We start from the raw sequence: 13200 nt of genomic DNA, 5'->3' as shown, positions 1-13200 counted from the left end.
AATGCCGCTGGTGGCCACGTTAACTGAGGTCTGTGCCCGGGATGAGGAAGGAGACAGTCTTCTGTTCGACTCAGCTCGGGCTAGTCTTCCAGGCTTGGGCTGAGCTCTGGGCCCTCTCCTGGGGCAGGGACAGGCATCCTGAGTGGTGGTCCTAAAAGGCGGGTGAGGAACCTGGAGAGAGCCTCAGGGTTGTAGCTCAGGGGTTGTAATGTCCATCCGCAGGCAGCTGCGTCTACTAAGCTTGCATGCAGAAAGACACTGTCCCATCCGGAGCTATGCAGAGCTGGGTAGGGCCACACGGAACTGGGGAGGGGGGGACTTCCCGTCACTGGGGATGTACAGGCTAGGTGGGCAGTCACCTGCTTTTGCAGTTTGCAGCTACTTCCGTGGATGGAGACCAGGTTCTGTGACCTCTAATCTTCCTTCTAAGTTGGGAAGTCACGATTATAAGTTCGGTTCCATTGGGACTTCCTGAAGCCACCAAAGCTAGGCCTGGCAAGCCACCTGGGCAAGGTGGAGGGCACGGGTCACCTCTCTTCTGTCCCTGCTACATCTGTAGCCTTCATCAGGAGGTCAGGTGAGACGGGGGCCCCGCTGCACATGTGATAGCCTTTGCTTCCCCTCCAGATTCTCTTGCTGGAAAAGTCTCCGTGCTGTCACAGGCTGGACAGGGACAGAGCATGGGTTGGTGGTTCTGCCTGGTTATGTCCACTTCCTGAATCACCAGTGGTATCCACGTCTATAGCCCGCTGACCTTCAGATCTAAGGGATGACCCTCTTTGTGCTCCCTGGTCCTGTTGTGTCTCAGGCCAACCACCGAGGTCTCACGGCTCCAGCGGGAGGATGGGAGCACAGCCAGCGGAGAACAGAACCTGCTGGTTAATATGTCACAGTAAATCCTGCCTCTCTTCAGTGGTCAAAAAAAAAAAAAAAAAAGGACAGAAAAATGTGAAGGAATTGAGACTTGGCAGCGTGTTTTAGAAACGTGCTCCGTGAAGGAAGGGCCGTGACTCGTTCATTGGCATGTAGGGCAGTGCCCGGCACACAGTAGGTGTTTACTGAACGTTCAACCACTCACCTGAATGGAGAGGCAACTACTCCTGATACTTAGATGCATTTTTTCCAGTCTCGTTATGCCAGTATAGATACGTGTGTGTGTGTGTGTGTACATACACCCCCTGGGTATATGGCCTTGTCCAGCTCTCCCTTTGGCCTGACCTCTCCGAGAGAGGCTCCAGGGTTAAGGGCCCCGCAGATACGAGGGGCCTGGAAGCACTGAGGGGTGGCGACCCCAGGCTCACAGGGAAGTCCTTGGTAGCTTCCTGTGAGCGTGGTGAGGACAGGCTGCAGTGGTGCTGACCCTTGGCGCTCCTCCTGCTCACTTCTAGGCATCTCCATCAGCACTGGGTGGGCAGACAGCAAGAAGCAGCTCCCTCCTGCTTCCTGCCACACCCCTGCCCAAGCTCGGGTCAGGACTTCCTGCTCCCATTGTGGGCCGCCCAAGCATAGCTGGGGCCAAAGGGGGAAGAGCAGAAGGCCCTCCTTTCATGTGGATTCAGTTAATGAACCATCAGGACGACAGCCGCGCCCATCCTGGTCCCACTGACTCCTGCCCTGTTTTCTCCCACTCGCCTTTGCGCCACCCTGGGAAATGGGGATCGTGACCCAGTTTGCATAGGAGGAAAGGGAGGGAGGCTTGGAGAGGTGAATGAATGTCAGCTGATCTGTCGCCACAGGGGGTGGTGGCCCACAGACAGGTTGGGGGTTTGAGCCCTGAACCCTGAGCACACGTGAGGGTGGGAAGTGACACCGTTCCTGCCTCGTGGGGTTGTGGGGACAAGTGAGTGAGTGCAGCAGGGCCTCACGCATCGGATGGACGCCAGGCGGCAGACTCAGGATGCAGCTTGGCTGCTGTTGTAACTGCCACCGCGTGGCATTGCAATTGGACCCCTGGCTTCCGGCCCCAGCTGCCTGCTGACTGCTGTGCGACCTTGAGCAAGGCTGTGCCCCTCCTGTGTCTGGGGAGGCCCACGACCCTCACCCCACAGGCCTGGCATGAGGATTGAGTGAGGAGAAACCCCTAAACTGGATCAGTGTGGAGGATTGGAGAAAGAAACCAGAAGCTTCCCAGGGAAGCTCCTGACAGGAACTCTGCTCCCCTCACCCCAGGGGCAGCCCTTGTGGGGCCCCCGGGGGCCACGCTGTCTGAGCTGAGCAGCTGGTCTTCACGGACGGGGTCTCTGGAACCCATTTATTTTATCCTACTTGACTTACAGGTTGCCTGTGCAACATGCGTGCACACACACACCCATGGGTGCTTCTCTGAGCGTTTGTCAGATATGTATCCATACGTGTGTGCGTGTGTGTGTGCGTGTGTGTATTTCAGCATCCAGAAAGGGCCCTCCTCGTATGCCTGTGGCTGTGATTCTGTGTATCTGTGTGGGTATGCGTGAGCATATGGGTGTGCTCAGCCATCTGCCTGTTTGTGTGTGTGCACGCAGGGAGTGTGAGCACGTCTGTGCAGTGTGCGGAGGGCATTCGTCACCGTGCATCTTTGAGTCTGTATTTACAAGGGATGGGTCCCTCACTTCCATCTGGCCGTGTGTGTGGAGCACCTGCTGTGTGCCAGGCACCCTGCTGGATGCTGGGGACACCACAGGACCAAGAGGGACACACACCCCTGGCCTTCTGGAGCTCACACTGAGGAGGGGAAGGCTGGACACAGTACATACTAAGTAGTGTGTTTCAGACAGGACAGGAAGTAGAAGGAGAATGAAATGGGAGGGGACCACTATAGGGTGGATGGGGAGGGTATCCTGCAGGGGGTGGTCCTGAGCTGAGACCCAAGAGATGAGAAGGAGCCAGCCATGGGAAGATGTGGGGAAAGTTCCAGTAGTGGGAACGGCATATGCAAAGCCCCTGCGGTGGGATAGGGGTCAGGGTGTTGGAGCGGCCCAGACTAGTCCCATAGGGCTGCAGCCTAAGGAGAAGGAGAGAAGCTCTGACGCAGAAGGGCCAGAGGGGCCTGTGGTGTCCATGAAGGGACTAGGTTCTTATTCTGGGAGTATGGGAAGCCCTCAGGAGACAAAAATGATTGTTTTTAGAGCAGGGTCCTCAGCCCCTGGGCGGGTACGTGTGGCATAGGGTGGTCTGGGAGCTGTGTGCTTACCGTTGGGACGAGCTGCCCTGAGACCCGGGCCTGCAGCGTGGGCCAGGGTGGTGTGGACTCCTGCCCCCGGCCGGGGGACCCCACTCTTCACCCTCCTCTCCCCCACCCCCCAGACCTGGACGAGTGTGCGCTGGGCACCCACAACTGCTCTGAGGCCGAGACCTGCTATAACATCCGGGGCGGCTTCCGCTGCCTGCGCTTCGAGTGCCCTCCGAACTACGTCCGCGTCTCCGAAACGTGAGTGCCCCCCCTCCCCCGGCCCCAGGCCCGGGACCCCCGCACCCGTCTCATGCTGTCCGGGGGAGAGGCCGTGGTGCCTGCCTCCGCCCCTCCTGCTCCTCACAGGCCCCGGCCACTGGGTCTGTGGTCTAACTGACCACACGTGGTACAAGTTAGAAGCACCTTGCTCAGGGTGTGGAGAGCAAAGGGAAGAAAACTCACGGAAAATCTCTGCTCCTGCGTGCGTGCGCGCACGCACACACACACACACACACACACACACACACGAGTTGCTGTTGTGTAATGCATTATCCCAACACTCAGCCTCTTTACAGACAAATGGCTGTTAGGGTCAGGAAGCCGGCAGCAGCTTAGCTGGGTGGTTGCAGCTCAAAGTCTCGTGGAGCCGCGTCATCTGAAGGCTTGACTGGGGCTGCAGGACCCTGCTGCTCGCTCACGTGGCTGTGGGCAGCAGCCTCAGCTCCTCCCCGCGTGGGCCTCTCCATGAGGCTGCTTGTGATGTGGCCTCCCTTGGCACGGGTCATCAGGAGAGCAGGTGACAGCCCTTTGTAACCTAATCTAATGTTAGAAGTGACATACCATCCCTTCTGCCGCTGGCCACACAGCTCGCCACTGCGAGAGGTGGGGTACCCTGAGGAGGGACCACGCAAGGCATGACCATCAGGAGGCGGGACACCCGGGACCATCTTACGGACCAGTGACCACACTTCTTGTTGATAACTTCTTGGCATTTTGCCATACTTCCTGTCCCCCCCCTTTTTTTTTTTAAATTTTAACGTTTTACTTATATTTGAGAGAGAGAGAGTGTGTATGAGCAGGGAAGGGGCAGAGAGTGAGGGAGACATAGATCTGAAGCAGCTTCAGGCTCTGAGCTGTCAGTACAGAGCCTGACGAGGGGCTCGAACTCATGAACTGCGAGATCATGACCTGAGCTGAAGTTGGATGCTTAACCGCCTGAGCCACCCAGGCTCCCCTTTCTTGTCCTTTCTTTACTAAACATACGTTCTCATACAGTGCTTTTGTTTTTCCTAAAATTCAGTTGTTTCCCACTTTATTTTACTTTGTAAGGTATTTTCCAGATGTACATTTTTAGAATTGCAAATGTGACATCCGCTTTTAAAACTATCTTAACAACAGGGGTGCCTGGGTGGCTCAGTTGGTTGAGTGTCCAACTTCGGCTCAGGTCATGATCTCACAGTCTGTGGGTTCAAGCCCCATGTTGACAGGCTCAGAGTCCACTTCAGATCCTCTCTCCCTGCTCCCCCCCCCCCCCCCCGCGCCTTCTCTGTGCTTGCTCTCTCAAAAATGAATACACATTTAAAAAAAGTAGGTCAACAACAAGTGGGCAAGGCCAAAGTTCTTGCCCCTCCCCCCCGCCTTGCAGCCAAATCTCATGGCTGCTGAGCGTGTCCACCTTCCCTCTTAGCCTGGCACAAGTTTCTCCCTCTTAGCTGTCTCACGTCTGTGCGTGTGGCACGCCACGAGCAGTATGGATGCGTTCATGATTCCTGGCTGCCCTGCTGGCAGTTTGCCGTTTTTCAGCACCATATACACCGTAGCATCCACGTGCATGCGCGCTGGGACATTTAGGAGAGTGTGGCTGGGGCGGCCTGGACAGGTAGCCTCCCTTCTGTGGGTCTTGGTGGCCCCGTCTGCAACGTGGGGATGAGAGCAGCGCCACCTGGGGGCAGGCACGCGTATGAGATGAGGAAAGACAGCGGTGAGTTGCAGCCTCAGTCACTTGTGGCTGGTGACGTGGTGGTTGTCGTGGTGCCTGTCGCACTTCACCGGTTGGGGACCTCTGCTCAAAGGATCCTGTACAGCTGCTTGCTGGGGCCTGGCGCCTGAGCAGTGTCCGTTTTGGAAGCAGTGAGCTTGTAGACAGTGATTTAGTGGCTCCGAGAGTCAGGAAGGGACAGAGGGGTGCTGTGCTCAGAAATCGAGGCCCCTGGTGGCTTTGGTGGAGGCTCACCCCCCCATTGTCACTGTTTCGTGGCTTGGCCGAGCCTCCAGGCTTCCTCAGGCGGGGGTGAGGTGGAGACCCACGCGGGCCGTTGGCCCCGGTCTGCGGAGAGGCTTCCCCTGGAAAAGGGCAGGCCGTTCCGAGTGAGGAGAGGAAATGGCTCCAACGGAGAGTCAGTTACAGAAGAAAAGGAATTTGGAAAATGATTAAAACCATCAAAACGCTGTGCCCGGGGAATCTGTGCAAATGGCAAGCGTGCAAGTGCAAACAAGGCGGACGAAGGTGGGTAAGAATGAAGGGGGAGGGAGGAAGAAGGCGAGTGGGGGACACACGCATGACCGAGGGCTGCTAACACACGGTGCCAGGCTGATCGCGAAGCCCTGCGCGTTTATTAACTCAGCCCAGCCAGCTGGCGAGACCACGGGCTAGTAGCCCGTCTTACAGATGAGGAAACTGAGGCCCAGAGAGGTAAGGTGACTCGGTATGCCGGGGCTGGCCGGCCCTCAAGCCTGCGTCTGAGGCCTGCGCCGTGTCGCGGACGGTCGGACGTCAGGGGCGGGAAGGCGCGGACGCACACGAGCCCCCGGGCCCGCTGACCGAGCCCCCGTGCATCCCACAGGAAGTGCGAGCGCACCACATGCCGTGACTTCCTGGAGTGCCAGAACTCGCCGGCACGCATCACGTACTACCAGCTCAATTTCCAGACGGGCCTGCTCGTGCCGGCACACATCTTCCGCATCAGCCCGGTGCCCGTCTTCGCGGGCGACACCATCTCCCTGACCATCACCAAGGGCAACGAGGAGGGCTACTTTGGCACGCGCCCGCTCAACGCTTTCACGGGCGTCGTCTACCTGCAGCGCTTGGTGCGTGAGCCCCGGGATTTCGCCCTGGACGTGGAGATGAAGCTCTGGCGTCAGGGCTCCGTCACCACATTCCTGGCCAAGATGCACATCTTCTTTACCACCTTTGCCCTGTGAGACGCCTGCCCGCCTGTGCCCGCCTGAGCGCCCCGCGGGGGCCACGGAACCCCAGGATCCTCCTGCTGTGTCCCTGCGCCAACCCGTGCGCCCCCTGCCGGTGCACACCTTTCCGTGGTTGCTGAACACCGCATGTGCGGGGCCGGGCGACGGTGGTGTTTTTACTATAACTCTGTAAATTAACTTAATTTTGCTGACTCGATTCCTACTGGATTCCTGGGCCTCTCCCGTGCCCCAACCCGAGAGAGGAAGCTTTGAGGGCAGTTCAGGGTCACTGTAGGTGCTCTGTGGGTGGAGTCAGAGGGCCAAAGGCCGAACAGTGACTGAAGAGGAAACACAGTGGCCACGACGGGGTGTTTGGACTTCGCTGGGTGACCTGTCCCCAAAGTTGATATTCCATTTCATATTCCACTGTGATTTGCTCTTTACTTTAAAAAAAAAAAAAAAAAACCATGTTAAGTGTTTTGTTGAATTGTAGTATGTGCACATTGCAAAAAAATATATTCAAATAGTAACAAAGGGTTATAAAGTGAAAAAAGAAAAACGTTTACTTATTTTGTAAAGTGTTTGCGTTTGACGACTGTATCTGCGTGTCTCAGGGTTCCCCAGCCTGACCCATGCGTCTGTTGATCAGGACCTTCCTTGAGGCCTCACTCAGGGGGTTTGCCCCGAACCAGGAGCTCCCTTGGGGGTGAAGGGATTGCAGTATAAATGCATGCCAGCTTTGGGATCCTTCTTATTTTTCTACTCTTCCTTTTCTTCCTCCTCCTTCCCCAAATGTGGACCTCTGCTGGTTTGTCACTCAGGATATCGTCTAGAGACTCCAGGACTGGTCCTGGTCATGGGGGCCTGAAAGCATCAGGTCAGACAGAGGATGTGGACAGGAACCCCAAGATGAGAATTCCATCTTTTTTCTCCCATGTAGGTTTCTGGGGCCTTGAGGCTGGGGCAGAGGAGGAGGGCTGAGAAGGGAAGAGACAGGCCCAAGGCCACCCGGGCGTTTGGGCCCAGGTCTGAGTCCCCCACATGCACCTTTGCTGCCCCCCTTGGCTCTTTCTCTAAGCCAGCGGATTTCAGATGGAGGCAGTGTGTGACTCCAGGGGCCTTGAACGAGATGTGGTGGGTGGCAGGTGGGTGGCAGCCGGCATTGAAACAGCAGAGAAAGAATCACAGTGCTCTGTGCCTGGCAGTGGAAGGAAGGCTTGTGCCACGGAACAGCAGTGCACATGTCTGTGTGTGTGTGTGTGTGTGTGTGTGTGTGTGTGCGCGTGCGAACGCGTGTGCCACACGGCTCCAGCCATGCTGCCACCTGGGAACCCCCACCGCATGTCCAGATGTTCTCATTCTTCAAGACAAGCTCCCAGACCACATTTTGATGTAAAATCTTCCAATGTAAGATGGGGCGATTATTTAAACGTTTTCAACAGTGTCATGAGCCGGCCTCAAAGCTTGTTGCTGTAAGCCTGCCGGGGAGGCCTCATTGTCTCATGGCCTTTCCTCCCCTCCCTGCCCCCCTCACTGGCTCCATCCTCAAGGGAAACCAGGGCTAGTGGCCGTGTCAGGCATAGTCACTTAGCAGGTGGGGACCAGCAGGTGCCAGGCCCCCACTCAACAGGCAGGTTAGGGACACCACAGGGGCTAGGGCAGCATCTGGCTGGTGGCTGCTGGCCCTGTCCTACACGGTTATGTCTTCTTCCCCCAGCTCAAGGGAGACTCCCTGTGCACCCTCGAAGTGACATCACCCCTCTGGGCTGCAGTTGCGTCATCAGTGGACGGGAGTGCCCGCATTTTTTTCCCTCGCAGGGCTGCTGTGTGACCCGCCCACAGGATCTGACTTGGTGCCTGGCTCCCCCGGAGGGTCTCGGAGAGCAAGATTTCCTTCTGACTTTAGAGGTTTTAAGGTTCAGCGATTCTAGAATTCCACGTCTGCAAGGAGTTTAAGGAGCAAGTGCAAGGAGCAAGCCGTAGTTGGAGGGACTGTCTCTACAAGACTGCTCTCGCTTAGGATGCTGGACACAGACTTGGGGGTTCCCGTGACCACCCTCAGGTTCGTTAATTCACCTGAACAACTCAGGGAAGTGCCAAGTCCAGGATGATAGCCTTGTTACAAAAAAGGGGAACGAGGTAGAATCATCCAAGGGGAATGATGCATAGGGTAGGAGGGGTCCGTATCCCCAGGAGGGGTGCCTCTCCTGGTGTGATGGGTGACAGTTCGCACACAGGGTGTTCCCAACCAGGAAGCCATTGGTGTCCAGCACTTTTTTGGAGCTTGGTCATACTGACAGCATGGCTGACCTTTGGTGTCCAGTCCTTCCTGGAGGTCAGAGCCATCTGGCCTGCCCCAAAGCTCCCATTATGAGTCACATTGTTAGACTGTCCAGTGCCCCACATCCCCAGGCCAAGCCAGTCCTGTCAGGACATTCCAGGGGCCTAGAGCTCACTTCCCAGGCACTGAGGGCTCTGCCCTTAGGTAAGCCGAATTCTAGCCCCTGGAGCGGTCATGTTTGGGCATCTGCGTGTAGACTTACTTCTCTCACCCCCTGATCTGCCGCCGTTTGTACCTCAAGATACGCTTGTGCAGAGCTGTGAAGCACAGAAATGAGCTAGCGGTTAGCCAGATTCAGCTGTTGCTCAGCCCGGCTGTTTTCCTCCATCCCGAGGAGGCTGTAACTCAGCGTTGCCACCCGCAGGGCCGTCGATGCCACATGGAAACCCACCCACGGTGCGGGTGCTACAGCGTGTTCAGCGGGTGGGTGAGGCCCGGCTGATAAGGCTGGGTCCCACGCTGTCACTGACACCTTGCCCAGCCCATTGTGTGTTGCAGGACTAAACGTCTCCCAGGTTGGCCCACTCGGGTTGGCAGCTTCCGTTCCACCTTGGCAGGTTCCAGAGGCAGGAGAGGGCTTGGCTTTGCCCATCGGGTATAATCGAGCTAAGAGACCATACCACTCCCTCCAAGCCTCTCCTGAGATATTAACGTAACGCTGGATAAGTGGAATGCTAGGGTTCCCTCACCGCATAACCCATTCCTTTCTTCCCCCTCAGCTACAACGCCCTTTCTCTCCGTGTGTATGCCACTTCTTCCGCCTTTGGAAGGGACAGTGGGTTCGGCCACCGTGCTGGTCTCCGCTGCGGGCACACTTCAGATCAGCCGGCTGCAAACTCAGAGGTCCTGTGACCACCCTCAGTTTCGGTAACTCTCTGGAATGACTCAGAGAACTCAAGAAAGTGTCTTGCTTATCTTCACAGCTTTATTGCAGCAAAAGGATACAAATCAAAGCGAGCCAATGGAAGAGACGCACAAGGCAGAATCCAGGAGCCTTGGAGTATGGGGTTTCTGGTTACACTGTCACTGTGGCCTCCCGGATGACATTACCTCCTCCTGGGCTCAATGTGTGATAATCCCCACAGACCATCACCCAACAGGGACGCTCACAGGAACCTTTGGAGTCCGGAGTTTGTATTGGGGCTGATGGGTGGTTGGGGCGTGCAAAGTCCCCAGCACAAGGTGGCAGCACCATTGCTAATGACGTCACCCGGAGCGTGTGGTCCCAGCGGAGGGGATGCTGCAGCAGGTGCGATGATGCACGCATTTGAAAAACATGAGGGAGCCATGCTCATAGAGACAGCAGAACTGGCCGGTTACTGCTAGATTGTATTGGCCTGCAGAGGGACAAGGAGAAATCTGGGGCTGTTAACAGGTAATGGCTGACGGTGAGGCAGAGCCCTTCAAAGGCAGCTTACGAAGAGGCACCTGCCTGCTGCAGGGGAAGGACAGACACCCCTGAGTGGCAGGCTGCAGACCTGGTTGATTGTGGGAGTCACGGAGCTCCAGGGACATTTGCTGCTCAGCCAAGATCAGTCATGGGAACCCACGGGCCCCAGGGTGAGAAACCCGAGGCCTTGAAAATGGAGGGAAACATCTGGGCGTTTGACCCTCTGGAGATGCGGCGGGGGGGGCTTGCCGCTACCCTGCGAGGCAGCCCGTGCCCCCTCAGGAGCCACCCTCACCTCTCCTGGCTGCCGGGCCAATAACTCGGGTTAAATCCCAGCATAACCTGGCAGGAGATGTGCTGGACTTGATAAAGAAGGAAAGAGACTGCACACCCAGGAATTGTAAAAACTCCAGCAGGTGCTGAGAAGAGCCATCCTGAGATGGATTTTGAGGGCGCTTGACCAGCAGAGCCAGAATGAGAGGCTGGATAAGCAGGACTTCACTGAGCTCGGGGCACTTTTGTGGGACACCTGGGCAAGGAACCCGGGGGATAGGGCATACTCACTGCCAGAGTGTCTCTTTGCGGCCTGGACTAAACTGATGGCTGATTCCAAGCCGTGGCAGAAGCTGCCAGCTTTGGGCGGGGCTACAGCGGGAAAGGGGTCTGCAGTGGGTCCAGATAGACATGCAGGCGGCCTTCCCACTTGGGCCAGATGTGTGTTCATCTGGGCCCTAGTGGAGGCCACACAATCGACCACAGGCACCACGTGGCTGTGCGTCTGGAGCCACTCACTCCATGCTGGGTCTGTCAGACCCACCAAGTCGTAAAGTTGGATGAGCCCATCACAGTCCGCCGTCAGGTGGAAACATATCCACGGGTAAGCCTGAGCAGGACCAGAGGCGTGAGCGGGCTCCACGAGCAGGCGGTTCAGACCCCCATGTCACCCATGTTCCAAGCCTCTCCCCTTTGCCTTGTGGAAGTTTCTCTACAACCAGCTGGAAGAGGAAGAAAATGCCAGAGCTTGGTTAAAGGAACGGTCAGCTCAGTACAGGTGCGAATTGGAAACGGATGCACCTGCCTAACAGCCGCATGCAGAAGTGACCTGGGAAGACAGCAGACAGGGAGCATCTTCCCAGTGGGTGGTGCTGTGGGCAGCGTCCCAGCCAGCCACTTTGTGTGGAAGGAGAAGTGACCTGAGGTGAGGCAGTGTGGGTGGTGGCCGTTGACGGGCCATCTGGCCAGAGGTCTAGACACGAAAGGGCGGGATGACTGGAGACAGGGGTTCTGGGTAGAGGCCTGTGGGTAGAGAGGTGGGAGCGGCCACAAGCGTGAGGATTTCTGCGTGACACGTTAATGCCGACGAGTGCGCGTCCGCCGGGGAAGGATGACGGCCGGCCAGGAGAACAAAATGGTTCATCCGGGCGACGTTAGCCGGTCTTCACGACTGGCCACCCCACATGAGCACACGAATTTTGAGGTCATGTGCCTCTGAGTGCAGCAAGCGTGAACGCGGAGCCCCCGTTCGTCTCTCTTCCGCGAGGAGACCGACGGACCACTTGGTAGTGAGGTGACTCTGTCGTCCCCCCTCCATTCTGGGATAGATGGTGACTCAGCAAGAAGCATCGTCTGGAGGCTTACAGAGTATGTGGCCCTCCGGCACATGGTGCAGGGGAAGAGCTGAGACACCGGCCCAGGACCAGGGGACCCACGGGTCATGTGCATACCGCATGACCCGGAGGCCGCCAGCCTCACAGAGTGTGGGAACGGCTTTCTGAAGGTGCAAGCGGAGTGCCAGCTGGAGGGAAGCAGGCTAACACGATGGGGGCGGGGGCACCCCGTTAAATCCGAGACCCCCTATGATGCTGTGTCCCCAAGGAAGGGTAAGCTGTCTGGGATCCGAGGCAGCAGAAGAGGCCTTGCCTGCCACTGAGTGGTTTTGTCTTCCTGTCCTTGCGACTCGGGGCCCCCAGGGTTGGAGGTCCTGGTCCCTAAAGGGGAGCACACTTTTCCCAGGGGGAACGGCAAAGGTCCCATTGGCCTACCCGTGACAGCCGCTGTCCAGGTGCGTTGGTCTCCTCATTTGCCCAGGACGAGTAGGTGATGAGTGGGGCCTCCACCCTGATGGTGTTGTTGACCCTGGTTAGCAGAGGGGGCAGGGCCGCTTTGACACAGCGGGGCGGGGAGGGTATGTGAGGAGCCCCGACCGCCTCAGGAGCCCTTGCGCCCCTGCGCCTGTGAACAGACGCACGCAGCAACCCCAGACAGTGACAGGCATGACGGTCAAGGTGCGAAATAGCAAAAGCTATCTCGGGATGTGGTTTGGGTCAAACCACCAGCTGAGCCCCCAACTCCTGAAAAAGGTGTGAGGGGACTTTCTGATGGCAGAGGGAGGAGGGGACGAGTATCGGCAGTCACCTGTGGGCCAGCCCCAGTGACAGGAGCTGTGGTCACCCTCTTTACCTCCCTTTTCTGAGTTTTCCTGCCACACAGATGGGTTCACCAGACCCTCTGTGTGGAGAGGGAGGGCGCCACGAGGATACGCCTTGCAGACCTCCGAGTATGGGTGTGTAAGTGACCCAAGACCCCAGCTGCCAAGCTTTTTAAAAAATGTAGTTTTTAATTATTTTTGAGAGAGAGAGAGTGAACACAAGTGGGGGAGGGGCAGAGAGAGAGGGAGACACAGAATCCGAAGCAGGCTCCAGGCTCCAAGCCATCAGCGCAGAGCCCGATGCGGGGCTCGAACCCACGAACCGCGAGATCGTGACCTGAGCCGAAGTCGGATGCTCAACGGACAGAGCCACCCAGACGCCCCACCCCTACCCGGAGCTGCCAAGCTTTGCAAGCCGTTGCCGTGTTACAAGAACACACACTTCCCAAAGGATGCTCCCAGTAGGGGCTGGGCTTTGCAGGGATACTGAGGCAGGCGCCTTCCTGATATCCTCTGATGGATGGCCGACCGGACAGAGGGTCCCCAACAGTGCTGCTCAGCTTCCTCAGACTGATGGCGTCAGGGATGCTTCCACTCAGCACTTCCCTCTCCCTCTCCTGCCCCCGGGTTCTTGCCCAGACCTCTCCCCATTCTCTATCTCAGGCACTTCCCCTAACGAAGTCCTGGCACGTTTAATCCTGTCTAGG

General features: G+C 57.3%; 1 protein-coding gene across 5 annotated transcripts in view; it reads left to right on the top strand.

The window, feature by feature from the left end:
- Positions 1-6891, top strand: part of FBLN2 (fibulin 2) — an 89107-nt gene extending 82216 nt beyond the window's left edge. For all 5 annotated transcript variants that reach the window (XM_042911808.1, XM_042911797.1, XM_042911799.1 and 2 more), the window contains 2 exons: positions 3283-3406; positions 5992-6891. In XM_042911808.1, coding sequence (XP_042767742.1) covers positions 3283-3406; positions 5992-6349 — 482 coding nt within the window. In that variant the 3' untranslated portion in view covers positions 6350-6891. The remainder of the gene's footprint in view (positions 1-3282; positions 3407-5991) is intronic.
- The last annotated feature ends 6309 nt before the right edge of the window (positions 6892-13200 follow it).

The sequence above is a fragment of the Panthera leo genome, chromosome A2, assembly GCF_018350215.1.
Source record: "Panthera leo isolate Ple1 chromosome A2, P.leo_Ple1_pat1.1, whole genome shotgun sequence".
NCBI classification, from domain to species: Eukaryota; Metazoa; Chordata; class Mammalia; order Carnivora; family Felidae; genus Panthera; species Panthera leo.
This window is presented reverse-complemented; position numbering and strand designations above follow the sequence as displayed.